The sequence below is a fragment of the Rhincodon typus genome, chromosome 32 (genome assembly GCF_021869965.1).
Source record: "Rhincodon typus isolate 14 chromosome 32, sRhiTyp1.1, whole genome shotgun sequence".
NCBI classification, from domain to species: domain Eukaryota; kingdom Metazoa; phylum Chordata; class Chondrichthyes; order Orectolobiformes; family Rhincodontidae; genus Rhincodon; species Rhincodon typus.
The window spans coordinates 10,764,608-10,785,154 of record NC_063363.1 but is presented as its reverse complement, the minus strand read 5'-3'; the positions used below and the strand labels follow the sequence as shown (position 1 = coordinate 10,785,154).

Below are 20,547 nucleotides of genomic sequence, written 5' to 3'. Positions count from 1 at the left end.
CACCTGCTCCTCTGATGCTGCCTGGCCTGCTGTGTTCCTCCAGCTCCACACTGTGTTAACTCAGAGTCTAGCATCGGCAGTTCTTACTATTTCAGAAGCTTTAGGAGATGCTTCTTCAGGTTGCTTTGTTTGGAGTCTCTGCGGAAGTACCAGCTTCACCTCCAAGTAAAAGTTTCCATGTCTGACTCTCTCACAATGAGAACAACGCGGCCTGTTCCAAGTGAGCCTGGCTCGGATGGAACTGTACTCAAGTAAGAGTCAACGCCTTCAGGACAGGAAGGAAGGAGCAAACCTCACAACATTTAAAAAAGGACTTGGATGTGCACTTGAGGTGCCATTACCATTCAAGACTCGTGTTGGAAAGTGGGACTATTGTAGGTAGCAGTGTATTTTTGTGTACCGACTTGATGGGCCAAAGGGCCTCTTCTGTACTAAAGGATTCTCTGAATCTTTAGGTTACAGGGCTCCAAGTCAGGCCATAGAGTGACACAAGGGGAAATGTTGACTCTGTTTTTATGGTATCAAATTAGGCAGAAGTCCAGGGTTTAACACTAACTGTCCATGTAAATGCTAATTGCTATTGACTTTGTTTTCATTTAAAGGGAACAGCTGTGCTGACAGTTTCCTGTACCTGTACTTGGAAGTCTTGGCGGAGCCGTTGAGTGGCCTCCCTTTAAGAGATCTTATTTACAGTCTGCAGACTCGAAATATTCTGACTGATGTGGAGAATGATCTGTTAATGAAGACTGCACCCATGCATAGGGGTCAGCGGCTGTTGGAGGTCATAGTCTACATGAAGTCGGCGGCGGAGAAAGCTGAGTTTGTCTTCCTTTTAGAAGAAGAGCGAGGATCTTTCCCGATACTGAAAAAATATTTGGATGAGTTCCAGCAGGAATTTGAAAAGCTGCGTAAGTAGCAGTGTGAGAATAGCGCGGCGGGGGGCAGGGGAAGGGTAAAGGACAGGGCGGTGGGGTTAACGTGAAGGTTACAGCATTGAAAGAGGCCATTCAGCCCATCGAGTTCAAACTGGCCCTCTGCAAGACTGACTCCCGAGTACCGCTTCCACTTCGTAGTGTAAATATTTCCTTTTCATAGAATCATAGAGTTGTACAACATGGAAACCGACCCTTCCGTCCAAATCTTTTATGCCGACTAGATAATCTAAATAAATCTGGTCCCATTTGCCAGCATTTGGTCCATATCCCTCTAAACTCTTCCTATTCATGTATCCACCCAGGTGCCTTTTAAATGTTATAATTGTACAGCCTCCAACACTTCCTCTGGTTTTTTATTCCATACACACACAACCCTCTGCATGAAAAGATTGCCCCTTAGGTCCCTTTTAAATTTTACCCCTCTCACTTTGAACCTATGCACTCCCTTACCCTGGGGAAAAAGACCTTCTCTATTTACACTATCCATGCCCCTCATGATTTTATAAACCTCTATAAGGTTACCCCTCAGCCTCTGACACTCCAGGGTAAATAGCCCCAGTCTATTCAGCCTCTCCCTATAGCTCAAAAGTCCTCCAACCCAGGCAACATCCTTGTAAATTTTTTTCTGAACCCAGCCACGACATGACCTCCCAACTCCTATACTCAATGTCCTCAAATGGTGGTCCATTTCCTGATTCACGGCCACAACTGAATCTTCTTCCACCGCATTTTGGGTAAATTTTGCAGTAAATTTTACCTCCTAATCACAAAAGAAAAAGTCTTTCCTCATGTTGGCGTATGTAAACAGGAATAGACCATTTGGTCCCTTGAGCCTGCTGTGCCATTCAACATGATTAAGGCTGATTATCCAACTGAGTAACCTGTTCCTACTTTCTTCCCATGTCCTTTGATCCACTTAGTCTGAAGAACTATATCTGTATCTTTCTTGAAAGTCTTTAGTGCTCTGGCCTCAATAGTTTCCTGTGGCAGAGAATTCCACAGGCTCACCACTGTCTGGGTGAAGAAATACCTCCACATCTTTGTCTTGTTCTTAGGCTGTGACCCCTGATTCGGGACTCTCCAGTCAGGAGGAGCATCCTTCCAGCATCAACCCATCTTATCCTGTCAGACCACTCATTCTTCTAAGCTTTATTGAATATAGTCCTAACTCACCCAGACTCTCTTCATATGTCAATCCTGGGTTTTTTTTGTGTTTTAATTCATTTATGGGATGAGGGCATTATTGGCCATTCCTGATTGTTCAGGGGGCAGCTAAGAGTCAACCACATTGCTCTGGGTCTGGAGTCACATCTAGACCAGACCAGATAAGGATGGCAGTTTCCCTCCCTAAACGACGTTAGTGAACCAGATGGAACAAAAACAGACATTGCTGGAAAAGCTCAGCAGGTCTGGCAGCATCTGTGAAGAAAAAAAGTCATAATTAACGTTTTGGGTCTGGTGACCCTTCCTCAGAACTTCCCCAGTTCTAAGGAAAGGTCACCGGACCCAAAACGTTAATTCTGACTTTTTTTCTTCAGATGCTGCCAGACCTACTGAGCTTTTCCAGCAATGTCTGTTTTTGTTCCTGATTTCCATCATCTGTAGTTCTTTTGGTTTTTAATTCGTCAATGAGATGGCTTTTTCCTGACAACTGATATTGGATTTGTAGTCATCGTTAGACTCTTAATTCCAGATTTTTTTTTAAAATTGATTTCAAATTTCACCATCTGCTGTGGCGGGTTTTGAACCCAGGTCCCCAGAGCATTAAAACCAAAAGAACTGCGGATGCTGTAAATCAGGAACAAAAACAGACGTTGCTGGAAAAGCTCAGCAGGTCTGGCAGCATCTGTGAAGAAAAAAAGTCAGAATTAACGTTTTGGGTCTGGTGACCCTTCCTCAGAACTTCCCCAGTTCTAAGGAAGGGTCACTGGACCCAAAACGTTAACTCTGTTTTCTCCTCCGCAGATGCTGCCAGACCTGCCGAGCTTTTCCAGCAAAGAGACAACAAGGTGCAGGGCTGGATGAACACAGCAGGCCAAGCAGCATCATAGGAGTAGAGAGGCTGACGTTTCGGGCCTAGACCCTTCTTGTCCCCAGAGCATTACCTGGGTCTCTGGATTAACAATCCAGTGATGATATCTCAAGGCCATTGCCTCCCGCTGTCATCCCAGGGATTAGTTGGGTCAACCACCTTTGCACTCCCTCAGTAGGTGGAACACAATTCCTCTGATAACGAGACCAAAACTGCGCACTGGTCTCACCAATAGCCTGTACAGGTGCAGCAAGACGTCCCTGTTGCTGCACTCCAGTCGTTTGGATAACACTGTCAAAGGGGGCATAATGGAACGAGTGGCCTCATTCAATATGCAGCCTGAGCTACTATTGGTGCCGAGTCCATAATCACAGTTGCCGTTCTCTCCTGTTCTCTCCAGGCGACGGCTACATACCTCGTTTTAAAAGGTACATGCCGATTAAGAGGCACCGAAGACGCGAGGACCTGCCAGCTGATGAGCGGAACTCATACTGTAACTTCTTCCGCCTGATGTACCTGGTCATCCTGGAGGGGACGCGGGCGGCACAGAAGGTTTTCGCCGAGCGGGTGCCGGTCAGCGAGCTGCAGGCGGAAATGATGAAACTGAAGAAGCCGGAGCTGCACCGTCACTTCCGGGAGTTCCAGACCAACTTCCTGTCCCACTCGGACTGGGCCTTGCTGTACCCGCCCAAGTCGTCGCTGCTGGAGTTTCAGAAGTACGACGTCACGCTCATCGTCTTTCTGATGATGCACATCAAATCTTTCCCGCAGCCGCGGAAAGGCTGGAAGGTGGAGCCCGCACCCGACGACACCTCCAAGTCCGGCAGCCTGCTGCGCCTCCTGTACCTACGGAGACGGCTCGTCACCCGAGACGGCTACATGGGGGTGCCCGAGGCGGAGTTCCTGTCCATGTGGAACGAGGCCAAACAGTCGCTGTGCCGGCTCGGCAAAGACCGCGAGGAGATCGAGGACATTATGTTCACTCCCGGCTACTTACTGTGGAGGGACCACGAGCAGATAGCGGAACTCATGGGCAGGCAGTGCTCCGACATGATTGGGCAGTACATGGCCGCCATGAGAAACCACTTGCGTAAGGACCCCACCTCCCTTCGCCTTTCCGTGCCCCTGGGTTTGTCTAGCGGACGCAGAGCCACGGAGTTTGTGATTGTGTCGCTGTCTCTCACGGCACGGAACCACGGGACGGTGTGGAGGGAAGAGGAAGTTCTGGCCTGGCCAGAGATGCCCACATCCCATGAGTGAATTAATAAACTAAGTCCCCTGAAAAGTGTGAATACCCAACAGGGTCCTTAAATGTAGGAGCAGAGCGGGCCCATTGAATGAGATCAAAAACAAAGTTGCTGGAAAAGCTCAGCAGGTTTGGCAGCATCAGTGAAGGAGAAAACAGAGTTAACGTTTCGGGTCCGGTGACCCTTCCTCAGAACATTGAATGAGATCGTGGCTGATCTGATAACAGGGTCATAGAGTCGTACGGAAAAGAAGCAGACCCTTTGGTCCAACTGGTCCAGGCCAACCAAGTTTCCCAAACAAAACTAGTCCCATAATCCCTTTCCTATTCATGTTTTAAATACTCTAACTGTATCTGCACCCACCACTTCCCCTGGCAGTTCGTTACATATGCGAATTATCCTCTGTGTGGAAAAAGTTGCCCCTCAGGTCTCTTAAATCTTTCTCCTCTCACCTTAAACCTATACCCCCTGGTTTTGAACTCCAGTGAAAATTGTTCCAGCCTCTCCCTATATCTCAAACCCTCCAGTCCCGATAACATCCTTGTAAATCTTTTCCGAACCCTCTCCAATTCAATAATATCCTTCCTGTAGTAGCGTGACCAGAACTGTACACAGTACTCCAAAAGTGGCCTCAGCAACATCCTGTACAATTGCAGTGTGACGTCCCAACTCTTCTACTCAATAGTCTCAGCAACCTTCAACTCCACTTTTCCTGCCTTTTCCCGATAACACTTGAATCCTGTACTGATTAAAAATCTGTCTTGGCCTCGAATATATTTAATGACCTCAGCAATCCTCTGCGATAGCGTCTGATAGGAGAAATTCCTCATCTCTGTTTTAAATTCAGAGCTTTTTACTCTGAGATGATGGCTCTGATCCTAGACCCTCCCACAAAGGGGAAACAGCCCTCCTGTATCTATCCTGATGAGTAAGGGGAGACTAGACTATTAATCCAGAGACCAGCTAATGTTCTGGGTACCTGGGTTCAAATCTCACTGTAGCAGATGGTGGAATTTGAATTTGATAAAAAGAGTCTGGAATTAAGGGTCTGTTGGTGACCATGAAACCTTTGTCGATTGTCGGAAATTACCCATCTGGTTCACTAAAGCCCTTTTAAGGAGGGATATCTGCCATCCTTACCTGGTCTGACCTCCAGGTGACTTTAGACCCACAGCAATGTGGTTGACTCTTAACTGCCCTCTGGGGATTTAGGGATGGGCAATAAATTCTGGCCTGGCCAGAGATGCCCACATCCCATGAGTGAATTAATAAACTAAGTCCCCTGAAAATTTTTCATATTTCAATAAGGTCACCTCTCATTCTTTTGTATTCCAATGAGTACAGGCCTAACATCTCCTTATAAGACAGGAACTTCATACTTTAGATCAGATAAGTGAACCTTCTGTAGACTGCCTCCAATGCCAGTCTATCTTTCCTTAGATAAGGGGCCTGAAACTGTTCACAGTATTCCAGCTGGGGTCTGACTACCTCCTTATATAGTCTTACCTTCCTACTTTTATATGTCATTCCCTTTTTGAAGTAAAGGTCACCATTCCATCTGTCTTCCCTATGACCTGCTGAACTACGATGCCAGCTTTTTGTGATTCAGGGGCTGCCAAATTCCTCTGATCTGCACCTTTCTGTATTAAATAATAATAAGCTTCTCTATTCTTCCTGCAAAAGTGCATAACCTCACATTTTCTCACATTACGTTCCGTCTGTCAAGTTTTTGCACACCTCTTTATATTCAAACCTACACTTTAGTTAGCAAAGAGATTTTATATTCCTTTTGTTTTAAATTAGTCCTTGTTTAGGGTGTCTTTCTGTTGCCGATTTTCATTTTGTAATCTGAGCACCGTGGCTTCACACCCCATAAGAACAGTTTCAGGCTCTGATTCTGAGCTTGACCCTCCAAAGCAATACTGCGGGAGCATTACATTGTTCAATTTTTAAGAAAAAATGTACTTGACCACTTCCAAACTTTTAATTTGATGAAATTAGCCAGCTGTCTTGTGCTATCGCTGAAATTCTTTGCGTAGTCTCTCGGGTTGTCGTGTATTGTTTCTGACGTTATGCAATCCCCCTGTTAGGAACTTAATGATCCTTATTTTAGGAAGGTAAGTGCAGCATGGGTCAGTTTTAAACAAAGAAAACCTGGGGTGTCTCGAAGAGTTGATTTTTGAAGGGCTGGGCCTGATGACAACAGCAGTTTCTATTTGTGTAGTGCTTTTAATCAGGTAAAATATCCCACGGTGCTAATCAAACCGAATTTGACGCGAAGACGTGTATAATTCTACAACTAAGAGTTACTTTTCTCGAACGGGGGTGGGGGGGCGGTGGTTTACTGTTACAAAATAAGAGCCTGACTATTTCAGACTAAGATGAGAATTTTTATTTTGTAGAGAGTCTTGTGGTTTTCAAACTTTCCTTGTCAAAAAATGGTGGGAGTAGAGCCTTTGAATATTTTTAAGGCAGGGATAGATAGTTTCTTAATGAACAGAGGTTATTGAGGGTAGGTGGAAATGTGGAATGATCAGATCGAGTGTGAGCTTACTCAGTTTCAAGGGGCCGAGTGGCCACCACCTCTTCTTGATTTAGAGTCATATAGCATGGAAGCTGTTTTAAGGCAACATTAGCATGTACAATCAAAGGCTAGGCTGGTAAGGCCGGTTTTAAGCAGCCTTTTAAAGGAGGGAAGAGAGAAGTGGAAAGCTTTTGAGTCATGGAGTCATACAGCACAGAAACACACTCTTTAGTTAAACCAATCCACGCTGACCATGTTCCTAAACTTGTTCCATCCCCCTGCGCTTGGCTCATATCCTTCCAAACCTTTCCTATTCGTGAACTCAACGAAATGTCTTTTAAATGTTATGACTGTACCTGGATCCACCACTTTCTCTGGAAGTTCATTTCACACACAAACCACTGTGTGTTTAAAAACAAATTGCTCCTCGTGCCTTTTTTAAATCTTTTTCCTCTCTCTTTAAACAATGCCCCCTAGTTTTGAAGACCCCCACCTTAGGGAAAAGACCCATGTCGTTCACCTTATCTGTGCCCCCCCATGATTTTATAAAGCTCAATAAGGTCACCACTCAACCTCCTACTCTCCTGTGAAAAAAGTCCCAGTCTTTCTGAAAAAGGTTCCCGACCCAAAACGTCGGCTTTCCTGCTCCTCTGATGCTGCCTGGCCTGCTGTGTTCCTCCAACTCCACACTTATCCCAGTCTTTCCAATCTACTTTCTTACCTCAAACCCTCCATTCCCATTTTAGAGAGGGAATTCCTCAGCTTTGGACCTTAGTGACTGACATCACGGCTTGCCATTGACTAACTGTAATCCCAGTTTGGGATTGAGCCGGACAGCTGAGATTTGATGGGAGAGAGCCCTCTGATCACGGGGAAAATCCATCTTTGCATCAGAAGTTTAGGAGATTGGGTCCTTAATAGCTCAAGTAAATGTTTAAACAGTTAAAAGCAGAGAGGAGATATTAGCATCAGTCATGAGGAAACAGAAGAACAAATTGTTTCTGTCAAGGAGAAGAGCATATCTAGTGGCCATTGATATGAGATAGTCACCAAGAAAAAGGATGGTGAGAATGTGGAAATCACCACAGCAGGAAGTGGCTGAAGCAAATATCATTGACATATTCAAGGAGAAGCAAGATAAGTATGTGAGGGAGAAAAGATTAGAGCGTGACGATGATAGAGTTAGAAAGGTGGGAAGAAGCTGGAGTGGAGCATAAACACCATCATGGACTAGTAGGCCGAATGGCCATACAGTGAAATAAATAATCTGGGATTCCTCCTCCCGAACTGTGCTCTGCTGTGAGGCATGGAGGGTAATATATGCTGTATGTCAGCCCCAGTATGAAGCAAGACAAGTCCTGGAGGGGAAGGAGGGCATTGAGGTAAAGATTGAGATTAATCAAGACACCGAATGAGGACAGGCCTCCCCTTTAGCACTTTGATCCAGACTGTTGTTCCCAAAAGGAAAGGGGAGCATCCTGAAGCTATACATCCTGCAATACCTTCTTTCCCATAGACAAAGGATTCACACCTGTCTCAAACCTGTAGGTTTGGACCTTTTTATATACACAAATTTTCAAAATATTTGGAAGCCTCAGGGTCAGCCGAAGCTCATCTGGTAATACGTTCTTCTCTGAGTCATAAGGTTCTGGGTTCATGTTCCATTCAAAGGCTTGAAAACAAGGCTGAAGGAGCAGTGCTCTGTCAGAGGCACCATATTCCAGCTGAGACATTAAACCAAATCTCTTGTCTGCCTCTTTGGATGGTTGTGGAAAGAAGATGAGGTCACTGTATCAAAGAAGAGTACAGGAGTTATCCCCAGTGATAATGCCAATATTAATCTTTCAGTCCGCCTGATCAGAAACTGTTGGCCTGGTCATTATCACTTTGTTTGTGTGGGAGCTTGCTGTGCACACATTAGCTGCTAAGTTTTCCTGTATTGTAACAGTGGCTACACTTTAAAAATATTTCATTGGCTGTGAGAGCACAATGGGACTTCTGGTGGTTATGCAAATTTCTATATAAAAACAGGCATTTTCATTTTAATTACAGGCAGGAGTCACAGGCCATCTTTGTGCTTGTTCCCTTCTGCAGAACAAGCTCCTTTCTGAGATGCAATCAGAATTATTGCAATTCCCAGTGAACTGTGTAGAATTCTCTCCTCTCTTTGAAGAGGCATTTCACTATTGTATATTTAAAAATTTTTCTTCAGTCTCTCTTTTTAGTTTGTTTCCTGTATATAAGATCAGACTGTACTCCTGTCTTATTGTGACTCTCATTGATTCATGACAGGTTTCCCCTTGTTGGTCTTTGTCAGGCTATCACTCAGGTTCGAGGAGGAGTCTTGTGTGTGTATCTGTCTCTATCTCTTACTGTGTGTCTGTCTGTCTCTCTCTCTCTCGGTCTGTTTCTCTGTCTGTCTCTCTGTATCTCTCTCTGTCTCTTCCTCTGTTGCTCTCTGTTCTCTCTCTCTGCCTCTGTCTCTCTCTCTCTCTCTCTCTCTCTCTCTCTCTCTCTCTCTCTCTCTGTCTCTCTGTCTTTGTCTCTCTCCCTTTTCTGTCTCTCTTCTGACTATTAATTAGTGCAGTGGTAGCCGTGCCCACTTCTGCTTCAAAAGCTCCAGGTTCAAGAACCCCTCAGGATCTATGAAGCTGTGTTATTATGTGGCCACACAGGTTGATTATGAATCTATAACTATTTCCAATGCCCCTCTGGTAGGCAGTAAGAAAGAGTGAGTTTCTTGGTCTGCCCAAACTGTGTGGCAGCACCAGGGCAACAGTCTCTGCCCATCAACAGAATCCATGAGCAGGTTCCTGCTAAGTCAGATGTTTTCTAATCAACCTGTTCAGAATTACGCACCTCTGGATACAATCTTTTAATAAATCAATTAAAACAATGAAACCCGAATTAAACCAAATTGTGCCAAGTTAAACTGGCTTAAAGGGCACTGTAACAGACACTTGCTGCTGTTGGGGAATTGAACATGTGACAGATGTGGATACTAACCGCAAGAAGCTGACTACAATCTTTTGTCCAGTATCTCTTTTGTATTTTTTTTTGATGAAACCAATTGAAACTAAATAAGGAAGTGACAGTCCGTTAAAAAGAGCACTAACAAAAGCAAATCCCAAAAGGAAGCTGACAAGTTTTAATTAAAATCGGGTTGTGGTAGCAGATTACACATGCTAGCCCCTGCAGTACCCACAGGTTATGGACAGCCTGAGTGTATCCATGGACAGTGCACACTCTCTCCAGACACGCCCGGGCACTGACGTAACTACAGAGGCAGGTAATAATGTCTTAGTACTCTCTCCACAGCCTACTGCCAGGACCTATTTATCACCACCTTGGCCAGGCCATGGACACACTCCCAAGATTGTCCCCCAACTTAACCGTTTCCCAAAGATCAGTAGCTTGGGGCTGAACAAAGATTTAAAAGCAGGTGCCTCAAAAAAAGTGAAATAGGAATTTTCAGCCTCCTTTATACTATTTTGATAAAATCCATTCAAAGCAAGTTAAGCAAAGTAAACAAAAACGGAAAGAACTGCGGATGCTGTAAATCAAGAACAAAAACAGATGTTGCTGGAAAAGCTCAGCAGGTCTGGCAGCAACTGTGAAGAAAAAAAATCAGAGTTAACATTTTGGGTCCTCAGAACAGAAGGGTGACCAGCCCCGAAACGTTAACTCTGATTTTTCTTCACAGATGCTACCAGATCTGCTGAGCTTTTCCAGTAACTATTATTTTCGTTCCTGTAAGCAAAATGAATAGTTGACCGCCACTTCTAGGTGCAATGTAATGAGGGAAAATCCCCAAAAGCAAACCTCAGATTTTTAATTGAAATTAGATTATAGGGACTGATCACACACACACCAGCCTAGTGGCTGTGGGAGCCCTAAAAACACACTGAAATGAACTTCAAAAAAACAACAAAATGAGTGCTGGTGCCGTAGTCTCCCTCCGTGAGTTCCTAATAAAACAATGCCCTTCATTTGTGCTTATTAACAATAAAACTAACATACCATTCAATAAAAGTTCTGGAGAACTGGAGCCGAAACATTAATTCTGATCTTTTCTTCACAGATGCTGCCAGACCTGCTGAGCTTTTCCACCAACTTCTGTTTTTGTTCCTAACATACCAGTAATCCTGATTTGTATTTTGATTTCAGATTTTCTGCAGTTGCAGTTTCTCTTATTCCTGTGTATCTTTTTCTGCCTTTTTCGTTGTCTCACTGAGCTAATCCATGTACATCATCCACCATTTCTCACCTACTTTTGCCAGAAAGAGACAGCTGATTGACTTCAGTAACTCTCGCAATGGAATCTATACACCCCAAGCAATTCCCTGTTTTCCACACTCTCCCAGTGTTTTGTCCTGTGGATTTTGGTCAACCCTGTAAAGGTGCTCATGTATTTATCGATCTGCGCTGTCCTTTCTTCCTGGATGCTGACTGATCCATTGTGTCATTCTGGTATTTCCAAGCTTCCTTTTCCTAAAACTGACTCCTCCGTCCCAATTTAACAGGAGGGGCTGGGACTAATCGCAAAGCCCCAGACAAGACGATTCCTTTAATGCTGTTTTTTTAAAAAAATATTGCAGAAATGGGGGCTAAACCCACGGAGGTTGTGAAAACGGGCGAGAGAAAGACAGAGTCTCTGCCAGCTGCGAAGGAAAATCTCAAGCAGCTGAATGACATGTCCACCCACAACAAGAAGAACCAACAGGAAACGGCCAAGGAACCGGGCACTGGGCGAGATCTTCCGAGTGGACCTGAGCAAGATATGACCGAAGAAGTAGGTGGAGTATTTTGGGCCTGATTGAAGGGTTTCTAAAACGGGACGTGGTGGTGTAAGAATGTGGTAATGTCACTGGCCTAGTAACCTGGAACCTGAGTCATGTTCAGAGGATAACAGTGTGGAGCTGGAGGAACACAGCAGGCCAGGCAGCACCAGCCTCCGATGTTATCTCTGACTCCAGCATTGGCAGTTCTTACTGCCACATGTTCAGAAAACATGGGTTCAACTGCCACCATAGCAGATGGTGAAATTCGAATTTACTTATTTCAAAAAAAAAGTCTGGTGTAATGGTGACCGTGTAACCACTGGTTATAAAAATGCACTTGGTTCTCTAAAAACCAGTGACCTATACAGCGGCAACATGATGTCCCAACTCCTATACTCAATGTACCGACCAATAAAGGCAAGCATACCAAATGCTGACTTCACTATCCTATTTACCCGTAACTCCGCTTTCAAGGAATTATGAATTTGTACTCTAAGTTCTATTTGTTCAGCAATACTCCCCAGGACCTTACCATTAAGTGTATAAGTCCTGTCCTGATTTGCCTTTCCAAAATGCAGCACCTCACATTTACCTGAATTAAACTCCAAGTGCCACTCCTCGGCCCACGTACCCATCTGATCAAGCTCCTGTTATACTCTGAGGTAACCTTCCACTACACCTCCAATTTTAGTGTCACCTGCAAACTTACTAACCAATCCTCCTATGTTCACATCCAAATCATTTATATAAATGACAAAAAGCACTGGACCCAGCACTGATCCTTGTGGCACACTGCTCAACACAGGCCTTACTGAAGTCCATATAGATCACATCCACTGCTCTGCCTTCATCAGTCCCCTGCATTACTTCTTCAAAAAATTCAATTAAGTTAGAGATACAATTTCCCACACACAAAGCCATGTTGACTGTCCCTAATCAGCCCTTGCCTTTCCAAGTACACATAAATCCTGTCCCTCAGGATCCCTTCCAACAACTTGCCCACCACCGATGTCAGGCTCAGCAGTATATATTTCCCTGGCTTTTCCTTACCACCTTTCTTAAATAGCGTTAGCCAACCTCCAGTCTTCCAACACCTCACCTGTGGCTATCAACAATACAAATATCTCAGGAAGGGGTTCAACAATCACTTCCCTAGCTTCCCACAGACTTCTAGGGTACACCTGATCATGTCCCGGTGATTTATCCACCTTTATGCGTTTTAAGATGTCCAGCACCACCACCTCTGTAATATGGGCAATTTTCAGGATGTTGCTATTTATTTCCCCATTTTCTATATCTTACATAACCTTCTCCACAGTAAACACTGATGCAAAATATTCATTTAGTATCTCCCCCATCTCCTGTGGTTCCACACATAAGTGGCCTTGCTGATCTTTAACGGGCCCTATTCTGTTCCTAGTTACCCTTTTGTCCTTAATGCACTTGTAGAATCCCTTTGGATTCTCCTTAAGCCTATTTGCCATAGCTATCTCATGTCCCCTTTATGCCCTCCTGATTTCCTCCTTAAAGTACTTTACTGCTACTGCCTTTATACTCTTCTAGAGATTCACTTGATCCTTGCTGTCTGTACCTGATATATGCTTTCTTCTTTTTCTTGACCAAAACCTCAATTTCTGTAGTCATCCAGCATTCCTTACACCTACCAGCCTTGTCCTTCACCCTAACAGGAACACTCTGTCTCTGGACTCTTGATATCTCACTTTTGAAGGCTTCCTTTTCTAGACATCCTTTTACCTGCAAATATCCACCCCAATCAACCTTTGAAAGTTCTTGCCTAATACTGTCAATATTGCCCTTCTTGCAATTTATAACTTTAAGTTTTAGATCCAGTCTATTTTTTTCCATCACTATTTTAAAACTAATAGAATTATGATCACTGGCCCCAAAGTGCTCCCCACTGACACATCAGTCACCTGCCCTGCCTTATTTCCCAAGAGAAGATCAAGTTTTGCTCCTTCTCTAGTAGGTACATCCACAAACTGAGTCGGAAAATGTTTTTGTACACACTTCACAAATTCCTCACCATCCAAGCCCTTAACACTATGGTAGTCCCTGTCTATGTTTAGAAAGTTAAAATCCACTACCAAAACCATCCTATTATTTTTACAGATAACTGAGATCTCCTTACAAATTTGCTTCTCAATTTCCTGCTGACCATTGGAGGATCTATAGTACAATCCCAATAAGGTGATCATTCCTTTTCTTATTTCTCAGTTCCACCCGAGTAACTTCCCTGGACGTACTCCCAGGCATATCATCCCTAAGTACAGCTGGAATAGTCTCCTTAATCAAAAACGCCAACCCCCATCCTTTCTTGCCCCCCACCCCGCTTTCTATCCTTCCTATAACATCTATGCCCTGGAACATTAAGCTCCCAAGTCTTGTCCATCCCTGATCCAAATTTACCCTGGAAGTCTCCAGGACTCCCCTGTGTTAACCAGGAGAACATGGGATTAACTTGCTGAGTCATCGAGACAGCTCACTTATTCTCTCAATCTCCTAGGAAGTCTCAACCTCATCAAAAGTGGAGGGAAGTTCAAGGCCATCGGAGTCACACTGTTCGGTGAGTTACTCGATCCTGTACTCCTTGTGTCATGGCAGCTCTTTGGGATTGTTGGGAATGGATCTTGGGCAGGCCCTATCCAGTTGTCTTTCCTGTCTGTGAACATAGGAATAGGAGGAGGCCATTCAACCCCTCGATCCTGTTCCGCCATTCAATGGCTGATCTGTGGCCTTACTGCGTATACCTGCCTTTGGCCCACATCCCTTCATTGTTTAACAAAAATTTATTGATCTCAGATGTAATATTAACAACCGATCTATCATCCACTATTGTTTGTGGAAGAGAGATCTAAATATCTCCCAACCCATTGTGTGTAAAAGTGCTTCCTAACATCTCTCCCAAGAAGTCTGACCCTAATTCTCAGACTATGCTCCCTAGTTCTAGAATCCCCAAACAGTACAAATAGTTTACCTTTATCTAACTGGTCTTTTCCTGTGAATATGTTGGAAGTTTTGATCAGATCACCCCTGAACCTTCCTAAATTCTAGAGAAAACAGGCCTAATAATGTTGCCTCATAACTTAACCCTTGAAGTCCAGATATCATTCATTTCATGAGAAAGGCTATTGTCCTGTCCTGCCTGCCCCCACTCTTGCTACCTTCTCTTCCCAACACGTGTCCATCTCCTGCCCCTTCGTGCAAGGCAGGGTAACCAAGTGAAGTGGCAGACCTGAAACTGTGCTGTTTCACACAGACAGAAACAAAATACTGCAGATGCTGAAGATCCGAAATGAAAAAAAGCAAATGCTGGAGAAACTCTGCACGTCTGGCAGCATGTATGGAGAGAGGAACAGAGTTATCCTTTCGAGTCCAGTCTGACTCTTCTTCCAAAGCCTCTTCTCCCTTTCATCTGTTGCCTCAGGCAACGTTGATGTGGGGCAGGATTATCCCTACGGGTTTTTGATCGCCCCCACCAAATGTGTGGGGAAAGGTTACTCTTTGTGATTTTCACCGCAACAGCTAATTAGCACCCAGCGGCCTGCCTGTCATCTTCCAATTTAAGAACAATGGCAGGCAGACTCTGGGCACAAGACAGCCTTTCCAGCTTCCAGCAGCAAAGGGTAAGAGAGGGAGAGGGGCCTTCAAAATGGTGCTGCCACTCCCTCTTTTTCTTCCCCTGTAGAGTTCACATTAAAAGTTGTTTTTGAGACGACACCACCCCTGGGATCTGGATGGCGAAAGCCCTCGACGGAACGCCTGACGGTAGGTGCTGCCAGGCAACCAGGGACTGTCTCTGGGCTTGCATGGACTGCTGACGCTTCTGGTCAAAGGTTTGAAGGCTCATGGAACTGGGCACTTGGTGCACCAGGCCAGCATTGCCATCCTTAACCCTCACCTGACTCTGATCCCTACCCCAGTAGGGGCTGAAAATTGAATCCTTGAAGACATCAGCATCACAGGCAATGGTCCTTTCATTGCTTATTATAGCACTCGGTCTCCCCACCAACCCGGCTCCAGCTATGTTTTGCCCATTTTTTTGTTGGACGGAGTCTTAACCTTTACATAAAAATTCAATTTTGAATTGCAGAACGACCCCCAGAAAGTCAGCCGGAGGAAAAAGAAGAAGAAAACCAAAGGGAGGAAGGTACTTTCAAGTTATTTTCCTCACCTTCTTCCCTTGTCTTCTGTGTGTGTGTGTGTGTGTGTGTGTGTGTGTGTGTGTGTGTGGAGGTGGTGTGTGTTGGGGGGGTGGTCGTTGTATGTTGTCAGGCCACAATTGGGGAGGGGACTCAATGCTGTCAATACTCTCTGTTCATGCAAGCAACTTCAAACAGTGAATGCAGTGGGCAAGCTGTAACAGTGTTGCAGTGTAGAGTAAAACATCACTGTGTTGGGGAGATAGCACGGCAAGGTGATTGAAACCTAGGTTATAGAGGCGAGTTTGAAGGAAGGAGAGTAGCGTTTCAGGGAGGGTGTTCCACAGCACAGAGCCTCAGCAGACGTGGCCAGCGATGGAGGGAGGTGACGCACATTCAAGGAGCAGAGGCTCTAGGGTTGTCTGCTCCTCCCTCTTGGCCTGCAGGCGCTGAGGTCAGTTGAAGCTCCCTACACTGGGTCAAAACCCTGGAACTCCCTCCCTAACAGCCCTGTACCTCCACCACATGGGCTGCAGCAGTTCAAGAAGGTAGTTCACCACCACCTTGTCGGGGCAATTAGGGATGAGCAATGAATGCTGTCCCAGCCAGTGATGCCCGTGTCCCGTGAATGAGTGAAAGAAGCGGATCCTGGGCAGGAATAGCATTCTACGGAGCTGAGTTAATACTTAAAAAGGGTATCGGGCTATGCAGTTACTCACTTGGCCATCAGAGGGAGCTCTGCCTCACTGCACCTTTATGCTTTCAAATTATTGTTTTTAAAAAAAGTAAAATACCTTTTTCCTTTCCCCCACACGGTTTCTTTACCAGAAGCCCATCCATCACGTTGAAAACATCAGTGAGAAGGACGTGGAGAGCACTGCGGATGAGGACAGGTAGACTAACTGTGGTGAGATGGGCAGCCACAGCAAAGATTAAGTTATGGTTTCAATGTGAATCTCTGTAACGATCATAGAATCCCTAAACTGTGGAAACAGGCCATTTGGCCCAACAAGTCCACACCACCCCTCCAAAGAGCATCCCACCCATTCCCCGAACCCCGAACCCTGAATTTTCCCATGTCTAACCCACCTAACCTAAACATCCCTGGGCACTGTGGGCAATTTTAGTACAGCCAATCCACCTAGCCTGCACATTTTTGGACTGTGGGAGGAAACTGGAGCACTCGGGGGTGGGGGGGAAACCCACGCAGATACGGGGGGAAATGTGCAAATTCCACACAGACAGTCGCCTAAGGCTGGTATCGAACCCAGGTTCCTGGCGCTGTGAGGCAGCAGTGCTAACCACTGAGCCACCCGTGTCACCCCTACTTACTCTATCCCCGTAACCCCACATTTACTATGGCTAATCCTCCTAACCTACACATTCCTGGACACTATGGGACAACTTAGCATGGCGAATCCACCTAACCTTCACATCTTTGGACTGTGGGAGGAAACCGAATGCGCAAACTCCACACAGACAGTCGCCCGAGGGCAGAATTGAACCTGGATCCCTGGCGCTGTGAGGCAGCAGTGCTAACCACTGAGCCACTGTGCTACCCGTATGTCTAGCACTAAGTGACCCACAACTGAGTCTGACTCCTCATGGACTGACTCCTCTTTGTTGTTCCCTTTTTCACTTGTATTAATCCACAGGATGTGGGCATCGCTGGCTAAGCTGGCATTTATTTCACATCCCCAGTTGCCCTTGAGGACCTGTGTTCTTGAACGCAACTGAGAGGCTGCCACTTCAGAGGGAGATTAAAGCCAACCACGTTCTTATGGGTCTGGAGTCACGTGTAGGCCAGACTGAGTAAGGACGGTCCTTTCCTAAAGGTCATTTATGAACAGATCGGTGCCTGCAACAATCCAGTATTTCACAACTACCAGAACTGATCCTTGCTTCCCATTATATATTTTATCAGTTAACTGCATTTAACATTCCCAGCTGCATTAGTGAGATTTCACCTCATGGGACCGAGTTCAAATCCCTTCCAACTTTAAATAGGATTAGAATCCCTCCCTGCCACCACCACCATGTCTCTAATCGTAGCCCAGTCTTGTGGGTGTTTAGTGCAGTAACGGTGCTGCTATGCTGTTTCTATTTACCATCTCTGTCATAAAATAGGACAGAGGTTGAACACTGAAAGTGTCTTGTGTTCCGTGACAGGGAGGAGGACATTTCCCACATATCGCAGCAGGAAATCCGGGAGAAGAATGAGGTAGGAATGAGGTTGGGGGAGTGGGATTGATTGATAGCTGAGGTGAGGAGTTGGAACAGGCATGAAGGGCTGAATAGCCTCCTAAAGTGCTGTCTCTGAATATAAAGTGGAGGAAAATACTTTGTTTCGTCCAACTTCTCCTGCACAAGTAATTGCGATATACACCACCCCCAGCCCCATCTGAAACTATGTGAACTCTTGGGAGAGGTGAGAAATCAGATTTTTATAAACTTGGGCAAATTGATGGGGAACATTCCTGTCTGTTCCAAATTTGTGGACAAACGAAGTCAGACCAGCCCTGCTGATTGGTGAAGTGCTTGCCTTCCTAGCCAGAAACTATTGCAACCCACAAAAGGGATTACTCACCCCAAACACGGCTGAAGCTCCCACTCCAGATCATTGGGGGAGGGGGGCTCCCACTGGGAAATGTGTATTGGATGTGGGTCCTGGAGATCATCCATGAAACTGTACCTAGCACAAATTAGGACCTAGAGCAAGAAGGTGGTGAGAGAAAGAAAGCAGGAGAGAACTTTTCTTCACCTCTTTAAAATAAGTGAAAGCCATGCACTGGTTTACTCCTCAGGGCAGCATTTGGAAAAAGTCTGTCAACCTGCCTGATTTAAAATTTACAGTGTGGCAGTTAACTGCCAGTCATCACAGACCGGTGTCTTCTCCATGGCAACACCTCCAATAATCTGAGGTAACTTGCTAGCCAGTCAGCGCTCTCCTCTCATGCAGTATAAATCTTGCATTTTTTTTCCCTTTGAGTTGATATTGTGAATTTTTTTCCCCTTCCTCTTTGCAAAAGATCTTCCTGGGATAAAATCCCATCATCTCACGAGAATGTGAGAGTTGGGGGCCATTTGTTTGTTATTCCATGCAATATAGTCATGGCTAACCTACTTTAATACCTAACTCCCCATATCCTTTGGCTCACTTAGGGCCAAAGTAAAATCTCTTGTTCTCTATCTTTTACATACCTATCAACTCTGGATTGGCTAATTCTGAAGATCCACGCACTTTGAGCAAGGACATTAATTTTGTTCTTTCAGACTCCGGGATCCTTGTATTAGGAACCTTTTTCCATGGTTTGATGGGACAAGGTATATCACAGGACAGCCCCAGTTCAGTGCTGCAGTCTGTCATTAGCAATCAGGTGGAGAAACACAGAACCCTCCATATTACAAGGAAAGTGAGGTTCATTGCAGTCACCTACTAGCAACTATGCTGACATCGGTTCTCCCAGCGCTTTTTTTTTTAAAAGACGAAACCGCCCCAACAAATGGCTCAGCCCCTCACTGTGTAAACTTGCTGAGGCTTGGCCTGGTTGATGGGTTGGGGATAGGAATGTAATTAATGTGCTTTATTAGTTTGCAGAGTTGGAGGCCGCAGTGCGAAGGTGGAAGCTGCTGTGTGAAGAGAAGACTGCACAGTATGAGCAGCTGGTGAAACGGCAGGCAAAGACACAAGACAGTTACAAGGTCAGTGCTGGGGAAAAGGGAGCCACCGTCCACATTACTGCAGACGAGGCGCACTGTGTATAGGACATGTTTCCTTTGTGGGCCAATATTTGTCTTGACGCACGTCACTTGTGAGCAGACTGTCTGGTCATTATCGCGTTGCTGTTTGTGGGATCTTGCTGTACGCAGTTTGGCTGCATTGTTCCTCTAATGCAACTCATTCACACACTTAGGGGGTTGCAACAGGGCAGACTGAGGTTTTGAAAGATGATATATAAATAGAAATTTGAGAATGGGACTGAACCATTCAACTCCTTGAGCCTCTTCAGCTATTTAATTTGATTGAATGGTCGACATTTTAACTTCACTTTACCCACTTTGCTTCCATATCTTTTTATACTCTTGTGGAATATAAGCTATAATATCTTCTTTGGAACTTTCAATTGACCTCCACTGCCAGATTTGTTCCAGATCTAGAGTCATGGAGTTTTACAGCATGGAAACAGACCCTTCAGTCCAACTGTCTGTGCTGACCAGATATCCTAAATTAATCTAGTCCCATTTTCCAGCATTTGGTCCAAATCCCTTTAAACCCTTCCTTTTCACAAACCCATCCAGATGCCTTATAAATGTTGTAATTGTACCAGCCTCCATCACTTCCTCTGGCAGCTCATTCCATACTTGCACCACCCTCTACGTGAAAAAGGTGCCCCTCAGGTTCCTTTTAAATCTTTCCCTTCTAACCTTTAAAAATATGCCCCCTAGTTTTAAGACTTCCCTAACTTGAGAAAAGATCTTGGCTATTCACCTATCCATGCCCCTCATGACCTTATAAATCTATATAAGGTCACCCCTCAGCCTGTGATGCTCCAGGGAATATAGCCCCAGCCTATTCAGCCTCTCCCTATAGCTCAAACCCTCCAACGCCAGCGACATCCTTGTAAATCTTTTCCTGAACGCTTTCAAGTTTCACAACACCTTTCCTGTAGCAGGGTGACCAGAATTGACCCCAGTGTTCCAGAAGTGGCCTAACCAATGTCCTGTGCAGCTGCGACACAACATCCCAACTCCTTTTCTCAATGAACTAACTAATGAAGGCATGCGCTCCTTCACCATCCTGTCCACCTGTGACTCCACTTTCAAGAAACTATGCACCCACACACCCCTAGGTCTTTTTGTTCAGCAGC

The 20,547-nt window shown here is 45.2% G+C and overlaps 1 protein-coding gene across 1 annotated transcript in view; it reads left to right on the top strand.

The window, feature by feature from the left end:
• LOC109917571 (E3 ubiquitin-protein ligase TTC3-like) overlaps positions 1-20,547 on the top strand; it is a 110,379-nt gene that overhangs the window by 64,590 nt on the left and 25,242 nt on the right. Inside the window, exons 19-26 of the mRNA XM_048615338.1 lie at positions 603-908; positions 3,368-4,057; positions 11,337-11,530; positions 14,044-14,103; positions 15,631-15,687; positions 16,508-16,572; positions 17,849-17,900; positions 19,271-19,381. Of these exons, the coding sequence (XP_048471295.1) occupies positions 603-908; positions 3,368-4,057; positions 11,337-11,530; positions 14,044-14,103; positions 15,631-15,687; positions 16,508-16,572; positions 17,849-17,900; positions 19,271-19,381 (1,535 nt within the window). The remainder of the gene's footprint in view (positions 1-602; positions 909-3,367; positions 4,058-11,336; positions 11,531-14,043; positions 14,104-15,630; positions 15,688-16,507; positions 16,573-17,848; positions 17,901-19,270; positions 19,382-20,547) is intronic.